This window comes from Elaeis guineensis, chromosome 10, assembly GCF_000442705.2.
Source record: "Elaeis guineensis isolate ETL-2024a chromosome 10, EG11, whole genome shotgun sequence".
In the NCBI taxonomy this organism is placed as follows: Eukaryota; Viridiplantae; Streptophyta; class Magnoliopsida; order Arecales; family Arecaceae; genus Elaeis; species Elaeis guineensis.
In genome coordinates this window covers 36189950-36210626 of record NC_026002.2, presented here as the reverse complement: position 1 = coordinate 36210626, position 20677 = coordinate 36189950, and the positions used below count along the sequence as shown (strand labels likewise).

At 41.6% G+C, this 20677-nt stretch overlaps 1 protein-coding gene across 1 annotated transcript in view; it reads right to left on the bottom strand.

Annotated features, from left to right (window-relative positions):
• The window catches only part of LOC140851900 (uncharacterized), a 51023-nt gene extending 47082 nt beyond the window's left edge, over positions 1-3941 (bottom strand). Inside the window, exon 1 of the mRNA XM_073243996.1 lies at positions 3794-3941. Within this exon, the coding sequence (XP_073100097.1) occupies positions 3794-3941 (148 nt within the window). The remainder of the gene's footprint in view (positions 1-3793) is intronic.
• Between the last annotated feature and the right edge of the window lie 16736 nt (positions 3942-20677).

Below are 20677 nucleotides of genomic sequence, written 5' to 3'. Positions count from 1 at the left end.
CCGGGTGATGAGTGCCATCTCTTCATCCTGTTCTTCATCTTCAGAGTCATCCGTTTCATAATCAGGCGAAGTTGTGGATTTGAGGGCAATGGTTCTTTTCTTTTTGACTTCATCCTCTTGATGTTGCTTCATGCTAAGTTCATGAGTCATCAAGGATCCAAGAAGCTCTTCTAGAGGTAGAGTGTTCAAGTCCTTTGCTTCTTGGATGGCAGTCACCTTGGCTTCCCAAGTTCTTGGCAGTGACCTGAGAATCTTCCTTACAAGTTCACTGTTAGTATAAGATTTGCCAAGACTCTTCAAACCATTAATTATATCAGTAAAATGAGTAAATATAGCAGTTATGGACTCATCATGTTCTATTTTAAACAATTCATATTTATGTACAAGCATGTTTATTTTAGACTCTTTTACTTGATTTGTTCCCTCATGAGTTACTTCTAACCTATCCCATATTTCTTTAGCAGATGCACAAGTAGAAATGCGATTAAATTCACTTGCATCTAGTGCACAATAAAGAACATTCATAGCTTTGGCATTTAATTGTGCCAATTTCTTGTCAACCTCATCCCATTCTTTTTCGAGTTTGGTTGACTCCTCACCATCTATAATCTTGGTGGGTGTGTGAGGACCGTTCACTATGATACTCCACATATCATAGTCAAGTGCTTGTATGAATATCTTCATCCGAGCTTTCCAATAGGTGTAATTAGACCCATTGAAAAGTGGAGGTCGGTTTGTAGATTGCCCCTCAGCTAGAGAAGTACCGACATGGGTTGCCATAGATCTTTGGCTCTTTGATTGTTAGATCAAAGAAGGGCTAGAGCACTGGGCTCTGATACCACTTGTTGCCCAGCTATACAACCCAAGAGGGGGGGGGGTGAATTGGGTTTCTAAAAATTTTGGACTTAATTAATTACTTATGATGAATAAGATAAAGATTTTAATTCAATATTAATTACCTAAAGTAGGAATGCAAGGATATAATAAAGAAATAAAGTGAAGCGATAAAGCACACCACAAACACAAGGATTTATAGTGGTTCGGTGCCAACCTTGCACCTACGTCCACTCCCCAAGCTCCTACTTGGGAATTTCAATCCACTATGCTTGTATTCAACCTGAATACAAAACATCGAAAACTCCGACACTAGCTATCTCAAGCTAGATCACTTGTTTCTCGGGTACAAGTAAACCCAAAACACTCCGATTTCAGGTTCGGATCAACCTTTCCTTGTTTTGGAAATCCTCCAAAAATAAGAACAATTACTTACAAGAGTAAGAAAATTTAGAGCACAAATTAATACAATAACAGCTCCTTAAATGAGCGAATATAACAATAAAAACTTTACTCAAATGAAGAACCTCTTTTTGAATTTTCTCAAAATGGATGAACGCTTGAACGAATGCTTGAGAAGAGGATGATCGTTGATTGAAGATCTCTTGAAAGCTTTGAAGGATCTCTAGATCAAGGTTGAAACAATAGGCGTGACAAATCCTCTCTTTGAAAGCTCTTGAATCTCTTTCACAATCTCTCGTGTGGATTTTGGATCCTCTTTTCTTTTTCTCTAAAAAAAATCGTGGATCCTCTCAATGAATTTGATCTCTCGTTTGATCTGTCGATTGCTCTTCTTTTCTCTGCAATTTGATCTGCTATTTAATCTATAATTTCTTTCACCATTTCAAACATTTTATAGCATTAGAAGCAAGAGAAAATAATTTAGGCAGATAAAGAGCCGTTAGAGCAATTTTAGGAAGCATAAAAGGCAATTAAAACGGGCAAAAAAATAGCCGTTGCTGATATTTTCCGTCGCAGGGGTCGACTCATGAGGGTCGACTCATGCCTGGGGGTCGACTCATGAGGGTCGACTCACAGGGTGTGCCAACAAAAAATCTGCGTGCCAATCAGCTCATTGTGCCATGAGTTGACTCACGGGTCGACTCATGATTTTCAAACATGCATAACTTTCAAAATACAAGTCCAAAATCAATGAAATTTTCACCAATAGATTACAAATCACTTGTTCTACCAAATGATACTATCAAATTAGGATTTTAGTAAAATTATGATTTTGCCCTTGAAGAGCATAAGGACTTTTTCAATTTAAAATTATTTGTATCCCTTCAATCTGCTTTGTAATCATCAAAATCAATCTAGGAGCAACAGCTCCTCAGCTACGACCAAAGATCGAAACATATTCTTCATGCGGTTCTCCAAACACGTGCTCTTCGGCTACGATCGAGAATCGGAACGTATTCTTCATGTGGTTCTCCAAACACACGCTCCTTGTCCTCAAACGAGCTAAGCAGGACACACCTTCTCTAAAGTTCTCCAACATGAACTCCTCATCCATAGATGAGTTGAGTAGAATCCATGACTCCAAAGTTCACCAAATGACGCTCCTTGTCCATAAATAAGTTGAGTAGAGCTCGACGATTCGACCCCGATCTCATGTTCATACTCTACTCTATTTGACCGACCTTAGCACAAGCTCGGGCTTGAGAGTGGGGGGCATCTGTTGTGGGATTACCACTTTGATCTCGATCAATTGTGTCCTCGATTCCGACCAAGGATCATTGGAGTTTGGACCTAGGCCTTAATCCAGATTTGAAGACAGTTCGCTTCAGGATGCCGATCTTCAACACGTCAACAATGGATAACTCAACGAAATCAACCTCGACCTTAGACTGGCACTCTCTTCAGCCGATCTATCAGAATCTCGACCTCTAAAGTGGGGGGCATCTGTTATAGATCTGTATCTCGATCTCGACTAACACATACTCAGTATGGCCGAGCTATAAGAGTGATGCTTATTAGATCTTAAGTATGCGATGGGTATGAAGATGATCGGGCACGATCTACTAAATTGGTAGCAGTTCCTACCCCTCAGTCCAATTCTGGTTCACCACATAGCTACAACTCATACTCGATCGATCTACTACAGTAGCTCATACTCGATCGATCTACAGCTCATACTCGGTCAATCTACTACAGTAGCTCATACTCGGCCAGCCTACAGCTCATACTCAATCGATCTACTATAGTAGCTCATACTCGGCCGACCTATAGCTCATACATGATCAATCTACTATAGTAGCTTATACTCGATCGATCTACAGCTCATACATGATCGATCTACTACAGTAGCTCATACTCGATCGACCTACAGCTCATACATGGATGATCTATGGTAGCTCATATGTGGTCGATCTATGTTCTCCTCATCCATGGCCGATCTATGGTAACTCATCTATTGTCGATCTATATTCTCCTCATCCATGGCTGATCTATGATAACTAATCTATTGTCGATCTATGTTCTCCATCGATAAATCCATCCCTCTTCCAAATTAAAAAAGTCTAGATAAGGTAGAATTTCTCCGCAATCAAATCTCTTGTAAAAGAAAAGTTCTTCTCTGAATCTAACTGTATGATGAATTTAGAAATCGTCAGAACTTCGAGATGGATACGACTCAAACTCATCTTCTATAAATTAAAGGCTCTAAGATCCTTCAAGATATGCAATCAATCGACTCCTAACTCTCTCCTCTCATCGTTCTTCATCTCCTGACTTGAGTGTCAAAGGGTCTATACTAGAGCCACCCTCTTAGTATGGACTTGTTTTACAAGTGCTCGAGTGAAGCCCCCGCAGTGGATTCACCTCGGCCACATCTATCTCGATGACTGACCTTAGCCGGGGAGATCAACAGCAATAGATAGCATAAAAATCAAATCAAGAATGATTCTAAAAATAATGATAAGATGTTAAGAAGGGATTTTTGGAATATATAACTCACTGACGAGGAGGGTTCTGGAAAGGGTCCATTTTTGGGTGCGACCGACAATGGAGAAAGGGAGCCAGTGGGTGGGGATGAAGGATTGGAGCAGCGATATGGTCACAATCCCTGTGATCGTTGAGAAATCCTTTGGGTTGAAACCCTCCATTTCGAACCCCAGAGATCTATAGATGAATAATACAAACCGCTCCCATTCTCGAGATCTAAGCAAAAGCTACTACAGATTACCAATTCCTTGAATTGAACTCCAACAAGAACAAGAAGCGAACCTAGATCTAGGGAGAGAGTAAGGGGTCGTTGAGTTTGAGAGGAGGAGAGGGGAGGCATTAAGTGCGAGTTAGTAGAGTGAGAGAGCTCGACGTGAGCCATCGGTGTTTTGTTACTCACAGATAAATAACACATGGGCATACTTTTGGTAAATGAGGAAGCCTTCGTTCAAATGTTTCGACCATTTGTATCTTGCATCATCCAATAATAAATTAATATATTATTTTATTATTAAAAAAATATTATTATTTAAATTTAATTAATAATTTTAAAAAAATTATTGTTAATTATGATTGATCAGCTAATAATTTTTATTATTATGAATAGAAAATATTGCGGCTAATCCCTCATTGCGCCTGTTGTCGGAGAAGAGCACCTGAAAAATAAAGTCCTCACTGATCGGAGTTATGTCCGATGGGGATCCTCTGATATTTAAGTCAGTGGAGAGTGGTCGAATAGAAAGTAGAATATTAAAATTGGTAGAGTATCTATCCAGAAGTATCTTACCAATACTGTTCATTTACCTCCATTTTATAGATGAATTATTGGTAATCATTTATAACGGTTAGACACATAGATCTCGCTTATTTTAACTTTATGGTGTCATGGAGTGGGCAGTTAATGCTTACTTAGTGGGCAGCTGATGGCCTGATCATAAAAGTAACTGTTACGTGCTTGGTGTGCTAATGGTTACGCGTTTATTATGCTGACGATTTCTGATAAGCCGACTGGAGGTTGATGATACCGATTGATAATCGATGATTCCAATGTTATGTCAGAGACATCGATGGTATCGTCAATGACGTGCTGACAGGATGCCGTTATCGATTGGATACCGATAGGATGCCGCTATCGACAAGATGTTGGGTTGTCTTAGTCGGTCACAGCTTGAGTAGACAATCGACGATAGGTTGTCGATATCAAATGCTGTAAAGCAGTCGGTATGGCAAATCGTCAACTCCTTTGACTGATTAGATCATTCAGCCTGACATCGATCGGTAACAAATAGTCGGATGCTGTGGTCGAGTTGGAGATATCGTGTGTCGGTGCAAATCAGGATAGCAGAATCGGTTGTTTGATAGTCGGCCGTTATGATGCTGGTTTGGCCATGAAGATGGTCAGTCGGCTATATCATGAAGATGGTCAGTCGGCTATGAAGATGGTCAGTCGGCTATGCTATGAAGATGATCAGTCGGTCATAACATGAAGATGGTTAGTCGGCCATGAAGATATTGCTTCTGTCATGATACTCAAGTTCAGCCATGATAACTCTGCTTCTATCAGGATACTCAAGTTTAGCCATGATGACTCAGCCAGATGATTTTGGTTCGATCATAATGATTGCTTCAGCCAGATGATTCTGGTTCGATCATAATGACTCTGCTTCGGCCAGATGACTTTGGTAAGAGCTGAATTTTAGAAGTTTTTTTCCTTCCAGAGCCTCTCCTCTTGGGATCTCTTGGCTCTTCTTATATAGGTATGGAACAAAAGATCGATCTCGATCTAATTGTTCCTATAGTTGCCCCCCACTCTCAAGTTCAAGGTGGCTTGACGCGTTGGATGATGGGAGTCTGTGCATCTTCTGCCATAACTTCAAGTTTTGATTTTGTAATCATTTTCATTGATAATGAAAGAAAATTTTCTTTTATCATCGAAACTTAATCCGATTTTGTAGCCTTCAGTTCACAGTGAAAGAAATTTTTTTGTATTGTCTCATTGAATGTGATCATCATTCATCATAGATAACTATTGAATATTTTTTGACCGATCAAAGTCGAGTTGGCATATTCTTCTGACCAATCGTAGTCGAGTTGGCATATTATTCCATCCGATCGTAATCGAGTCGGTATATTATTTTGTCCGACCATAGTTGAGTCGGCATATTATTCCATCTGAATAGAGTAGAGTCGGTATGTTGTTCTGTTTGATTGAAGTCGAGTCAGCATGTTGTTTCATCCGACCGTAGTCAAGTTGGTATGTCTTCTGATTGAAGAGTCGTTCGGTTTGAGTTAGTATATAGCTTCGATCAATCGGAGTCGGTATGTAGTGTTAACCGACCAGAGTTGGTTTGTAGATTTGATAGATTGGAGTCAATATGTAAAGTTAACCGATTAGAGTCAATTTGTAGAGTTGACCGATCGAAGTCGGCTTGTAGATTCGATCGATCAGAGTCGGCTTGTAGTGAATGCCGAATATGTCAAGAGCTGGCATGTCATGAATGTTGGGAGGCTAGGAGTCGATCTTTTGTCGACCAAAGTCGGTGACTTGCCGATCGGAGTCAGTCTTTTACCGATCGGAGTCGATCTTTTGCCAATCGAAGTCGATGACTTGCCGATCGAAATCGATCATTTACCCATCGAAGTTGATGACTTTCAGTCTTTTGCCGATCGGAGTAGGTGACTTGCCAATCAAAATCAATCATTTGTCGATCGAAGTCGATCTTTTGCCAACCATAGTCGGTTTTTTGCCGATCAAAGTCAGGTCGGTAGATAAGTAGCTTGTAGATAGTTGGATATTCAACAAAGATGTCGAAAGCCAAACATGTCATATTAAATATTTGTTGAAGACATATCTACGATAATACATATGTAGATTGTTAGTATTTCATGTTTGGGGGATGGATGTCTCATCAAGAGTTTCGAGCCAATATGCTCCCGGGTATAGAATTATCTACAAGTATTTTTTTTATATTATAATTAACTATCGTTGCCGAGATAATGATAGCATCATCATGAGGAGTTTGAACTTCCCAAGCATCTTCTTCCAAAAAGAAAATTACAATGTCGTGTCATCGTTTCTTGGACGACTCCTCTTCAACACTTGCCCCCTAGTTTTTCGGTCAGTCGTGATTATGTTGATCACCCCTACAGTCGATCGATTGAAAATCTCTTCAGTCGGTGGCAGGGTTCACTCTGTAGCAACTTCAGGCCATCGATCTTGGACATATTTCCTGAGATACCCCCTGTAGATGAGGTCCTCGATTTCATCCTTCAATTGGATGCAGTCATCGGTGTCGCATCCATGGTCGTGGTGGAATTGACAATATTTATTCCGATTGCGAGAACAGGGTGGGGCTCGCATTGATTCATATTCTTCCTTCTTGATCTGCATGAGGATTTGAGATCGAGGAGCCACAAGCGGAGTATAGTTGTCATACTTGTAGTTTGGGCTCCTCGGTCTCGATGTCGATTATTATCGAGTAGGGTCCCCATCGGATCGTCTTTGATATGAAGCTTCCTCAGTCTTGTTCTTCTTCAAAGCTCCTCTACCCTCACTATTGCGTTGAGTAGCAGCAGCTTCTTCAGCACGGATGTATTTTTGTGCCCGAACGAGGAACTCGAAAAATGACTTGGGGGCCATCTTATCCAGGGAGTAAGTGAAGCATAAGCGACACAGTCCCTGAGTAGCGGTTGCTATAGTCGTATCCTAGTTAAGATCGTAGACTTCCAATGTGGCAGCATTGAAATGTGCCACATAATCTCTCAATGATTCCCCTTCCCATTGCTTGATCAAGAAGAGGCTTATGGAAGTGCATCGCAACTTCCTACTAGTGTGGAAATGCACCGTGAACTGCTGGCTGAGTTGATCGAGGGAGCTGATGCTTCTTGGACTAAGTCTCGAATACCAAACTCGGATTACCCTTCAAAGGGTTGCCGGGAAGGCCATATAGAGGAGGGCGTCAGTCGTGTCCTGGATCATCATAAGAGCTTTGTAGCTCTCCAGATGGTCGACAGGGTCGGTGGAGCCGTCGTATGGCTCCATCTACGGCATCTTGAAATGAGCTGGAATGGGTTCATCCAAGATGCACCGGATAAAGGGCAGTGTCGAGTGGATGCCAAGGTCATCGAAGAACCCATGGCCATCCATTTGGATTTGTGCGAGTCGACAGTCGAACTCCCTAAGTTTGCGCTCGTAGTCGTCGAATCACTGTCGTTGGGATACTTCCGGTGTCGAATCTTCTCCAGAAGAACTTGAAGGGGAAGAATTTGGTGATAAGCGAGGGTGCTTCCCTTTCTTTGTATTATGATGGCGAGAGGGAGAAGGAGACCATCACTCTTTGTGATCGGCACGATGAGAGTGTCGGGATGGTTGAGGCTCAATGCGTGACTGCCAAGGCTGTCGTTGTTCATGGGGCAGAGAAGGTGATTGCCGCGAAGTGCGGCAACTATGCCTTGATGGCACTTTGTGCGGCACTGGTTCCTCCGATGCCGGTCACCACTATTGCTATTGTTGCTGCTGTTGGAGGTTGTGCACCACCTTCGTCAGTGAAATAACTTGCTGCACTAGGGCAGCAAACTGCTGGGTGTCCCCGTGATGATGGATGCAAGGTGCTGGGCTCTGCCCGTGGTGGCGGATGGTATTCCTGACGGAAAGACTGCCTGATGGAGCCAGTGGAGAGTTATGCTCTCATTCTTATCATGATTGATGGCAAAATGATTGTTCGTGCCACCCCCTACCTAACGTGCCAATCTATTATGGCTAATTCTTTATTGCGTCTGTTGTCAGATAAGAGCATCTACAAAATAAAATTCTCACTAATTGAAGTTATGTCCAGTAGAGATCTTCTGATACTTAAGTTAGTGGAGAGTGATCGAATAAAAAATAGAATATCAAAATTGATAGAGTATCCACCTAGAAGTGTCTTACCAATACTGTTCATATATCTCCCTTTTATAGATGAATTGTTGGTAATCGTTTGTAACGATTAGGCACATGGGTCCTGCTTATTTCGACTTTGTGGTGTCGTAGAGTGGGCAGTTAATACTTACTTAATGGGTAGCTGATGGCCTGATCATGGAAGGAACCGTTATATGCTTAGTGTGCTGATGGTTACGCGCTTATTACACTGATGATTTCTGATAAGTCGACTCGGGATAGGTGATACCAACTGGTAGTCGGTGATCCCAATATTATGTCAGAGTCGTCGATGGTATCATCGATGACGTATCGACAGGATGTCATTACCGACTGGATGCCGGTAGGATGCCGCTATCGACTAGATGTTGGGTTGTCTTAGTCGATCACTGCTTGAGTAGATGATCGGCGATAGCTTGTCGGTATCAAATACTGATAAGACAGTCGGTGTGGCAAATCATCAACTCTTTTGACTGGTTAGATCATTCGGCCTGACATCGATCGACGACACATAGTCGGATGTCGTTGTCGAGTCAGAGATATCGTGTGTCGAGTGCAAATCGGGATAGCAGAATCGGTTGTTTGACAGTCGGCCATTATGATGGATGCTAGTTTGACCATGAAGATGATCAGTTGGTTATGCCATGAAAATGGTCAGTTGGCTATACCATGAAGATGATCAGTTAGCCATGAAAATATTGCTTCAGTCATGATGACTCAAGTTCAACCATGATGACTCTGCTTTAGTTAGGTGACTCTGGTTCAACTATAATAACTCTGCTTCGGCTAGATAACTCTGGTGAGAGCTTAATTTTGGAAGTTTCTTCCCTTCCAAAGCCTGTCATCTTGGGATCTCTTGGCTCTTCTTATATTGGTATGGAACAAAGGGCGGATCTTGAATATGGGAGCTAATGTAGAATTAGGGGGAGCAAATCCGATTGTCCCAACAGAAAAAAAAAATCAATTTTTTTAAATGATGTACTGGTTTGTTATTGGATAGTCCAAAATATACACGGCGAAACTATTCTAACCAATAATTTTTTCCAATAAATATATATTTTTACATCCTTGAAGGATACATGGGAGAAATTATATCCTACAGCGTGCACCATATGTCTGTGCATGTTTTACAATGGTGCATCGTGATATGCACTATATGATCATGCAAGTTGCCAATTATAGCTATTTCTTCCTATAGATCCTCTTAACCAAGCATTCATCTCAATGCATTGTTACAGAAATGCGGGATTATAATTGGTAGAACATATGGCCATGTGGTACACGCCGTGTAGAATATGATTTCTCGATATAGGATGCAATGCATGTGGCCCAAGATGACCATTCCTGGCCAAACAATAACCGGTGATGGGCACTCTGATCATAAACATCTGTGAATAAATTGTAAAATCTGCGATAAATTATGATCAATAGTTTTATAAAATTTAATTACAAAATTTATAAATAATTTAAATTTTTTATAATTGGAAAAATATTGTTATTATTTTCATTATGATTCCTAAATGATGAATGAAACCAAATTTGGGATTGATATATCATAAACAAATCCAATTTCCCGTGCCTAGTCCATATACAAAGTCGCAACTGGTTACTGCTTCTAACCACCCTTTTCCACTGCCACATTCCACCACATCTGTCACTTTCTTGCCATTCTATGTCCATGCATGTATCTTTCTTTGCAATAATTTTATACGGCGAAGCTTAACCTTGTTTTTTTGTAAGATTTCGTGGTTATTGCGCATCTCTAACTTGTGAAAAAAACAAATGCAATATGATTTACAGAAGATCTAAGATACAAGAACACATCAGTGGTAGAATACACAAGACAATATAGAAGATCTAAGATACGTGTATGGATTGATCAGTAGAATACACAAGACAATATAGAAGATCTAAGATACATGTGTATAGATTGATGACATCAACCCTTATACTCCCATGCCTCGAGATGTTCTTCTGTAGCATGGAGTGTGGGAACCTTGACTCTCAAGAGCTTTTCAAGAAAAACCCATCATCCGGGACCGTGGAGAGTATTATATAAGCAACTCCGTCCAGGTCAACATCCAAGATGTGTTGGCGGTGCCTTGCAACAAGGCTGCAGATATATTTTATTTGCTACTATTAGTCATATTTATTTTCATATAACTTTATTTTACATCAAAAAAAAGATATTTTGCCAATTTATACTTTGAGAATCAAGTCTTGTTTTGACCAAAGAGATTTGTCGACAATTTACTTCGTCCCATTAAGTATTTGATCCAATCCGTTTCTTACGAGGCTGGTTTTATTTGACCCAAGGTGGATTTAGAACAGATAAGGATGATGATAAAATTAGTCTCAAATTTGGTTTGGATAAATATAGCTCATTGCAAATTTTTTTTCAGAGGGTAAAATTAAAAAGGTGATTCATGTGCAAGAAAAATTAGGGTGCATTTGGTTAGCCATTAAAAAAATATTTTTTTTATTTTTTAATTTTTAAAAAATAAAAATTAAAAAATAATATTTGATAATATCATGAAAAGTAAAAATTAAAAATCAAAAAATTTAAAATAATTATTTTATATGTAAAGCAAAAAATTTTTATTTTTTAAAATTTACTTTTCTATTTTTTTATTTTCACAAGTCTAAAACGTCAAATCAAAAAGTAAAAAGCTCAAATCCTTCTCTCTCATCGAGCTTTTCACCTCCTTACCCCCTTCTCCCTCACTTTCTGAATCTTTCTCTCTTATTGAGCTTTTTACTTGCCATCCCCAAATATTGCTTTTTGTTTTATAGCAATGTAGTTATCAAACATACTTTTTGCTTTTTTGCTTTTACTCAATAGCAAAAATAAAAAAAATAAAAAATATTTTTTAAAAATAAAAAATTAAAAAGTGTAACCAAACGCATTCTTAATTTTTCGTAGTTTGATCCAATTTGAACCATCCAATCCTGAGACTCTATCTTACCCATTCCACTCTGAGGCAAGTACGAAACGGATATGGCTAGTAGCCTTCTCAAGCATACCCAACCTTTGCCAACACTTTCAGTTATATTTTGCCTAGAGATATTTTTTATGCACCATGGACGGTGTAGAAAATCCGACGTAGAGTGTATCGCCTCATTCAATTGATTCACATGATTACGGCTTTTCAGTATATATTTAATACCTGTAAATCAATTTTTTTCATTTAAAAATTTTATATGATAAAAATATTCATCTTTTAGAAAAAAATTATGACATCCTATAGCGTAATATAATCTAGAATATCATAATATGGCTTCGGATATCATAATATGAGAAAGATATTTTTGTCCAACTACTTTTCAATATGTATTTAATACCTATAGGTCGGTTTTTTCGTTTGAAAATTTTGAATGATGAAAATACTCCTGTTCTTTAAAAAAAATTATGACATTCTGTGCATATTATGGACACAAAATATCAAATATAGATATAAAATATCATAATTTTTTCAAAGAGCAAGGATATTTTTGTTATACAAAATTTTTAAACGAAAAAATTGGCCTATAGATATTAAATGCACGTTGGAAAGAAGTAACTACGTGGACCAAAAGGATGAAGCAGTGCACTTCACGTCGGATTTTCTACACCCCCCGTGGTGCACAAAGAATTTCGTATTTTGCTTATTTTTGGTGCTTTAGACTAATGCGGGCCTGGCTTGCATCATCGAGGCCCGACCTTACCATGGATCCACCCCAAGCCCATATTGCCTTCCGCTTCCCTGTATCACCCTCGTGTTCCAGTTGTATCTTTCGCATGAAGGGATGATTGATCTTCTTTCGCGACGTCAACCGTTGGACCGCACAATGACTGCTTCGAGATCTATGCAGGTGGATAAATGATAGAGTTCGAATATGATCGTAGCCAATATTAAAAGATTAAACCCTTGCTCTGGGTCGCACCTCAGTTCTTGGCAATGTTTTCAGAACTGACCCGACCGGCCAAGTCGATCGATCGATCGAGGATCGATTTTAATCTTGCAGTGAAACTTGGGTTGGACCCGGTTGATCTTCAACCTGCAAAATACCAACAAAAATCGGTGAACTGGTTGGCTCGTGATGAACCGGCCAGACGACGGGTTAATTGTTTACGGATAAAAAATCATCAAAGGTATTCTAGATCGGTCTCGACTCTTCGTCTTCGACGTCTTCAGGGTCTACCACACCCATCCAAATCCACCATCTCTCCTCCCCGAGCCTCAGGTCCTCTCTCAAACCCACCTTCTCGCCTTCCTCTCTCTCCATCTCAAAGAGGCAATTTCGTGGGAGAATCAGAGAAAGAATCCAAGCTCGCAAGAGCCCTCTTCTTAGAGTCTTTGCAGCAAGCCCCCCGTCCACCCCTTCTTCGGTAGAAACCATTTCAACTGCTTAGAAATCCCTTCCAAGATAAAGGCTTGGGTGTACGACGAGCATGGGGCCGCCAGTGTCTTGCGGTTTGACGAGGGGGTCTCGATCTCGGAGGTAAAGAAAGATCAAGTCCTCATCAAGGTGGTAGCTACCGCTCTCAACCTGGTGGATTTCAAGAGGAGGTAGGGGGAATTCAAAGCAACTGCTTCCCCTCTTCTGATGAGTTTCACTTTTTATCTTTCAATCTTTGTCTCTCTTTACTCTGGGTCAGTTTTGTTTTCCTCTTTTCGGATTCTTGTCCATGGGTTTATGGCTTCAAATGCTTTGTTCTTCCCATATGCAAAAAGTACTTCTTTATCAAGCTCTACTTTTTATAAGAAGTATAGAAGTAGGGTCAGATATCAACGTCCTTACTCATACTGCCTCTCTATAATGTACTGTAATATTTAGCATGTGCATCAGCAATCATTACCACAGATAAGGGTGGAAGTCTGATGTTTCTAAGAAGAGAACTATAAGAAAAATATACATATAAATCTTACCTCTTGCATTTCTTTTGGCGGAGGGATGATTTGCTGTTTTCTTATATAAGATTTCGTTAATACCACCCCTTTTAGCGAGGAGATAGATGAATATTTTTTCTTTTTTTTTTTTTACTTTGGTGATTGTGATGATTTGCACAATTGCACCCTCCTCCCCCTCTTCTCCGCCCTCCTTGATCATGTCGTACTGATGTCACGAGTCAATTGATCAGGCCAACCTGTTGACCCGGTTGACCCGGTTGACCTCTGACCTTTTTTTTGTTTTGATCCGATGTCCGATCTGGTTCTGAAAACATTGGTTCCAGGGCGGCCAGCTCTCCAAGGTTTTGACTTCAATCCAAATCTCCTCTCAGTGATGGGGATCGATCTCTTCGACTCCTACGATTCGTGCACCGACGACATCGACCTCTCCAAGATCGAGGTCGACCAGTAGTACGCTCGGCGATTGGAGCACAATAAGAAGCAGGAGGCCCTCCAAAGGTATGAGGAGCTCAAGAAGCGTGGCCTTGCTGGCAACTCTGATGACTTTGACGAGGATGAGTCCTCATCAAATGATAGCGACGACAATCCTGTCGACTCTGGTAAGAGGGACCTCCAGTTCTTCCATGCCCTCGTCAGGGTTCGAAAGAAGGACCCCAGCATCCTCCAAAAAGATGCACAAATCTACTCATTCGATGAAGAAATGGGGGAGGAGAAGCCCAAAGCTGCGAAAAAGGAGAGACCTTTATGTTGCAGCCTTGCCCCGATGGGTGGTCGGTAGTCGATTTGAAGCCAACTAGGAGTTACGCCTGTCAGTTGACGGCAGGATTGCCAAAGAATCACGTGTCGACATCGGAGAATATGCGCACAGTCAAAGTCAAGATGAAGGACGATGATAGAGTTTAGAGTGAGATGGTGCTGGGCTTCGCTCGATGTCAAAAAAGAAAGATCTGCAAAACAAGTCCCATCGAAGGTGGCTCCGTCAAAAATCCTCCGATGCTCAAGTCAGTAAAATGGCTCAAGAGAAAAGAGTGACAGAGTCTCTGGATTTTTGAGATAGTGTGTCTATCATACCTGGAGGGATCCCTACTTACCTTTATTTATAGAGAGAGCAAAAATAAATGATGAGAGGATAGACGATCATGTCGATCATATCCTATCATACAGTGTCGCATGGTGTCATGTGGGGAAGGTGTCTTTCAATGCCAATGGTGAGCGTGCCTTCTAATCGGCACGCTCATGTCGACGGACGCTATCGAGTGTGGGACATAATAAATGATCCTACAGGTGTATTTAATGAGATCGTAGTATCCCATCATGGCACATAGCTAGCCGATCGAGATATGGTGTTTGAGTGACATAATCTTGATGTGGCCTATCAGGGTTGTATGATAGCCATATTCGGTGCTCAGTTAGTCGGTAGAGATTCATATTGTCGGAATCGATAGGACAGGATTATCGAGGTGCCTTATCTTCATTTGGTGTAGTTGGCTTTCAACCGACTGTTAAGTCTACTACAGGCCGAGCACCGTTGGGGGGCAGCTTTATATATCCGAGCCGGATTGATTATCGGTTAGTCGGTGCAGTTTTCTTAGTCGACTCAAAGACAAGAAGGCAGGATAGTCGGCTAAGGGATAGGGATCTATCCCAACACTTGCCCCCCAACTTCTGAGTTCGACTTAGCTGCTAGTCGGACAAAAGGAGTTCATCTTCGGACCGTCACAAGTTGTTTTAGCCGACTACCACTCGATCGATGCTTTATGGGGCAGACTGTTGTCTTGTCTTTTCGTGCGATGGCACCATCCCATCGCAGATCGTGTAGCAATAAATGTCGTTGAGCTCGAGATGATCTTCCATATAAATGATAGGAGATCAGCTGATAGGGCAATAATGAGCATATGTATCCGAGTTGTTCTCATGTCAGGCGCCCATTGGTCCGATCTATGATCATGCGGATTGAGTTTACTCGACAAGATCCAAACGGTGGTGCACTGAACGAACGTCGAGAGGATCGATCGAGATTGCCGTCATGTGTCATGATCTCCGGATTAAGCGTGGTATTCGGTGTCGATCCTGACCGTTGAGAGAATCTATATATAGGGGTTGATGTTTTTCATTTTCGGCTCCACTATTTTCGCTCTGCCTTGAGTCCACGCTGCTCCCTTCTCTGTCGAGAGTTTAGCTGTTAATGAGTCACCCCCTTCGGCATCGGTCTTCCGCTGCTGTTAGCCTTTATCGCCGGTTCGCTTCTTCTTTTTGATTTTTTGTTGTGAGTCCTTTCCATGACTTCTTCTGGTAGAGAGTTCGGAGATGAAAATCTGGTTGGTGATCGGAGTTCTTAGGCTCCAACCACCCAGAGAGCGATCGAAGAGATTACTCAAGATGAGCCTAATGAGGTGTCTCCTCGGTAGGATCATAACCTTTCTAACTACATGTCACTTGTGGTTAGCCCTAAAAGGATCGTGCTTGAATGTCTCCCTCACACAAGGATTATGGCTTGAGTTTGACCAGATAGTGTCTGTAATAATCTAAAATCTCAGTTTTGAAAACCTAGACAAAAGTTATATCGATGGCCCTCATCCCTGTTTAATTAAGTACCTATATTAATTCTTCCAAGTGTGCAAGCAATGTCGGACTAAACACATGCCTTCGCACATAAACAATATCAAAAATCGAGTTATAAGTTCATGATCTGCATGTGAACGAGAGACATTACAAAATCTTTGGGGCTGCTCGTAAGCCTATAGTAATTTTCGTAACTGGATTAGATTCTTTCCATGGTGAAGACATCGAGGTTTGAATAGAAAGAGCGTGAGGACATGTGCAAATATATTTTCAAAAGACATTAGCCATATGCTATAAGCATCATCGGTACTTAAGCATGACGAAAAAGCTCCAAGTAATAATTTCTGGTTAGGATTTTTGGGTGAGGTTGTGGGCCATCAGAAGCTCTGTTCTTCCGTCCAATATCCACAATTGGACCTCAAGTGCTTTACAACATATGACAAATAAGTGCTCAAATGATGCGAGCAAGCGCAATACACCAACTAGAAAGTTCAGGTGGTGCAATTGCAACCTATTAGCAAGCTAGTTCAAGTCTAATTTAGCTCATACCAAGATGACACCACATTAGTGATCCAAGTTGACTGGCTTGGCCCCCATGTTTGCCAGGCCAATTCAAATTTTTTCCAGATGGTTTGTTAAGCATAGTGCTGGACCAGTTTGCGCTGTTAGGAATAGACGGTGTGCGTATGAGCTGGTCTTGGGTGAAGCAGGAGGTCACATCAGGTCGAATCAAGAAAGGCCAAGCCTTAACCAGCAGTCTCTGGAAACCCAGAGACTGCTAGTTAGCTCGAGCATTTTCAAAGCGAGGGATGTGAGAAATTTCAAAGTAATCAAAATATGATTGTAGAAACTTAAGTCTTTATAGATATCTAGAGAGAACAGGATCTCGGATCGTATATTCTCCTCGAGACTGTCTGACGACGAGTTGCAAATCGGTGAATATCCGTAGGTACTTGATATCGAGATCCTTAGTAATCTTGAGTCTGACTATTAGGGCCTTATACTCCGCTTGGTTGTTTGAAACTTTAAAGCCAAATCGAAGAGCATATTCGGTCACCATCCCGTCAATATTAGTCAAAGATCAGGCCCACGCTGCATCCTTGAGCATTTGAAGCTTCATTAATGTGCAAAATCTGGCCAGGCTCTTGAATGTTCTCTAAGGAGTTGCCTTTGACTTGATCATTGTCCGTCGGGGTACACTCGACGATGAAGTCGGTAAGAATCTGAGATTTTATTGATGTTCTTGGGACAAAAGAAAGATCGAACTCAGTAAGCTCGACCGTCCACTTTGCCATTCTCTCTGAGGTGTTCGATTTGTGAAGTATAGACCTTAGGGAGAGGTCGGTGAGAACTTTTATTGAATAGGTCTGAAAGTAGAACCGTAACTGTCGAAGAGTAGTCATGATTGCAAAGACGACCTTCTCAATTCTAGAATATCTTATTTCGACGTTGTGCAGCACCTGACTTATATAGTAGACGGGCCTTTGCACTTTATCTTCTTCTCGGCCTAGCATCGAGGTGATGGCTTCAGAAGTGGTTGCCACATACATTAGTAATTCATCGTCGGTGCTGGACTTCATCAAAAGTGGAGGAGAGCTGAGGTATTGTTCAACTCGTGGAAAGATTTTTGACACTCTTCCATCTAGGTAAAGTCTTTCATTTGTCTGAGGGTCTTAAAGAAAAAGAGACACCATTCCGCAGACTTGAAGATAAATCAACTTAAGAACGCAATTCGTCTCGCCAATCTCCGAATGTTCTTTCGAGAATTAGAAGGTTTCATGTCGAAAACCGTCTTGATCTTTTCAGGATTGACCTCGATACCTCTCTTTGTCACCATAAAATTGAGAAATTTTTCCGACGTGATGTCAAAGGTGCACTTAGTCAGATTTAGCTTCATTCGGTACTTCCTCAGGGCATCGAAAGCTTCGATTAGGTCGCTGATGTGGAGGGTAGCTTTATTATTTTTCACGCGTATGTCGTCGATGTGAACCTCCATATTGCGCCCGATTTAGCCTTTAAAGACTTTATTGACTAGTCTCTGATTTGTTGCTCCGACGTTCTTGAGGCCAAAGGGCATGACTTTGTAGCAGTACAAATCTTTCTCGATGATAAACGTCATCTTCTCCTCATCCTCAGATGCCATCTGGATTTGATTGAAATCAGAGATGGCATCGATAAAGCTGAGTAGCTGATGTCTGGATGTCGCATCAACTAGCTGATCTATTCGGGAGAGAGGAAAGCTGTCCTTGAGACAGACTTTATTTAAGTCGGTGTAGTCGATGCAGATCCGCCATTGATCATTTGCTTTCTTGAGCATAACCATATTCGCGAGCCAATCCGGATAGGTTGGCCTTATGGATGAAGTCGGCTATCAATAGCTTGTCAACTTCTTCATTAATGACCTTCTGTCGCTCTGGAGCAAAGCTTCTCTTCTTTTATCTCACCGGCTTGTGGTTGGGATCAACGTTTGTCGGTGGACAATAACTTCTAGAGGAATGTCTAGCATATCTGAGGCAGATCAGGTGAAGACATCAGTATTTCTTCTTAAAAAATTAATCAGCTCCTCTTGCAATTGCTTGCTCAGTGAGGATCTGATTTGAATGGTTTTAGTCAAATCTCCATCGTATGGGGAACTGAGATAAGCTGTTCTGCAGGTTCTCCTCGACTTTCAATTTCTCTCTGATCCAACCCGTCGTCGATGAGAAGAGTTTCAGTTGGTTTCTTTTCATTGATAGTGGTTAAGTAGCATTGTCGGACCAACTGTTGGTCTCCTTGCAACTCATCAGGTCCATTCTTTGTCGGAAAGTATACGAGCAGATAATAAGTTGAGATGATCGATTGGAACGCATTCAATCCAGACCACCCCAGGATGATGTTGTAAGCGGACGGGACCCGACTATGAGAAAGTTGGGGTGAATGGTAGATTGCCGAGGTGATTGCCTAAACATGACGGAGAGTTCGATCTCGTCCTCCACTTTGATCGAGTCACCTGTAAATCCGACTAGAGAAATATTAACGGATTTGAGAAGTTTAGCAGAAAGCCATCGCGTCGCATCCGAAAAAAACAATCATAAAAAATCACCTCAGTGAAATTTCCATTATTGACAAGACATATTTTTACATCATATTCGGCAATTATCATTGATACGACTACAGCATCATTGTAAGGAGTCTGGACTCCTCGCAGATTTACTTTAGTAAAAATGATGTCGTTGTCGGCACGCTGGTGCTTGGAACTGCTTCTGCGATCGTCTGCCCTTCGGAGTCGTGGTCCCATCGAGATCATGTTGATCACGCCTGTCGTTAGTGTGATGTGAGCCTGTTCTTCAGATTCCAGATGAGGTAGATCGGAAGGTAGTTGTGTAGAGCGCTCCTGTACGTACTTCTCAAGATATCCCTACCTTATCAGATTCTCAATTTTGTTCTTCAGCTGGTGGCACTCCTCTGTGTCGTGTTCATGGTTGCAATGGAAGCAGCAGTAGCACTTCTGATCATGAGATTTCATCCTCATTGGTGGGGGTCAATGAAGAAAGCTTTCTCCTTTTATTTCCATCAGAATCTGCGATCGAAAAGCAGTTAGAGAAATGTAGGGGTCATACATACCCACAAAGTTTTTGGGCTTCCGACTTAGCTAGGGAGGTAGAGCCTCATTCTCAGCACAGATCCGACTGGGCTCCCTGGAGCCTCCTCCCTTCCTTGCTTTCTTCTTTTGGCTCTTTTTCTCAAACTGACATCGGTCAGTCGCGGCTTCTTCGGTGCAGATGTACTTCTGTGTATGCTCGAGGAGTTCGACGTAGGATCGAGGAAGCATCTTGTCTAGGAGTAGGTGAACTTAGAGTTTTCGAGTCTCTGCTTCATCACCACAATGACTGTCACCTCTTCGAGGTCCTTGACCTCCAGAGTGGTAGTGTTGAAACGCGTGACAAACTCTCACAAAGATTCTCCATCCTGCTGGCGGACAGAGAAAAGACTGTCAGTAGTTTTGAATACTCTTCGGTTTGTGCCAAAATATGCCACGAACAGCTGCTCAAACTGTTCAAAAGAATTGATGCCTCCCGACAGTAGCCCCGAGTACTACGCCCGCAGATTTTTCGGAGCATAACCAGAAAAGCAATGCAGAGGAGGGCGTCAGATGCCTCTTGTAGAAGCATGAGGGTTTTATAGCTCTCAAGATGATCGAGTGGGTATGTGGAGCCATTGTATGGCTCGATTTACGATATTTGGAACCAACTAAGAACTAGCTCGTCGAGGATCCATCTTGAGAAAGATGGATTTGTACTGATGTTGAATTCATTGATCGGGTCGCAATGGTTGGTTTGGAGCCGTTCCAGATGGTGATCTATCTCCTTCAATTTTTGATCGTACTCATCCAATTGTTGTTGCGACACATCAGGATGCCACGAGTAGTCTGGAGTAGAGCCTTCCCCAGAAGAAGAAGATCTTGATAAGGACTGTGGCCTCTTCCCCTTGTACTGAGTTCGTCGAGGAAAACGTGGGGACCGACGATCACCAGAATTGGCACATGAAG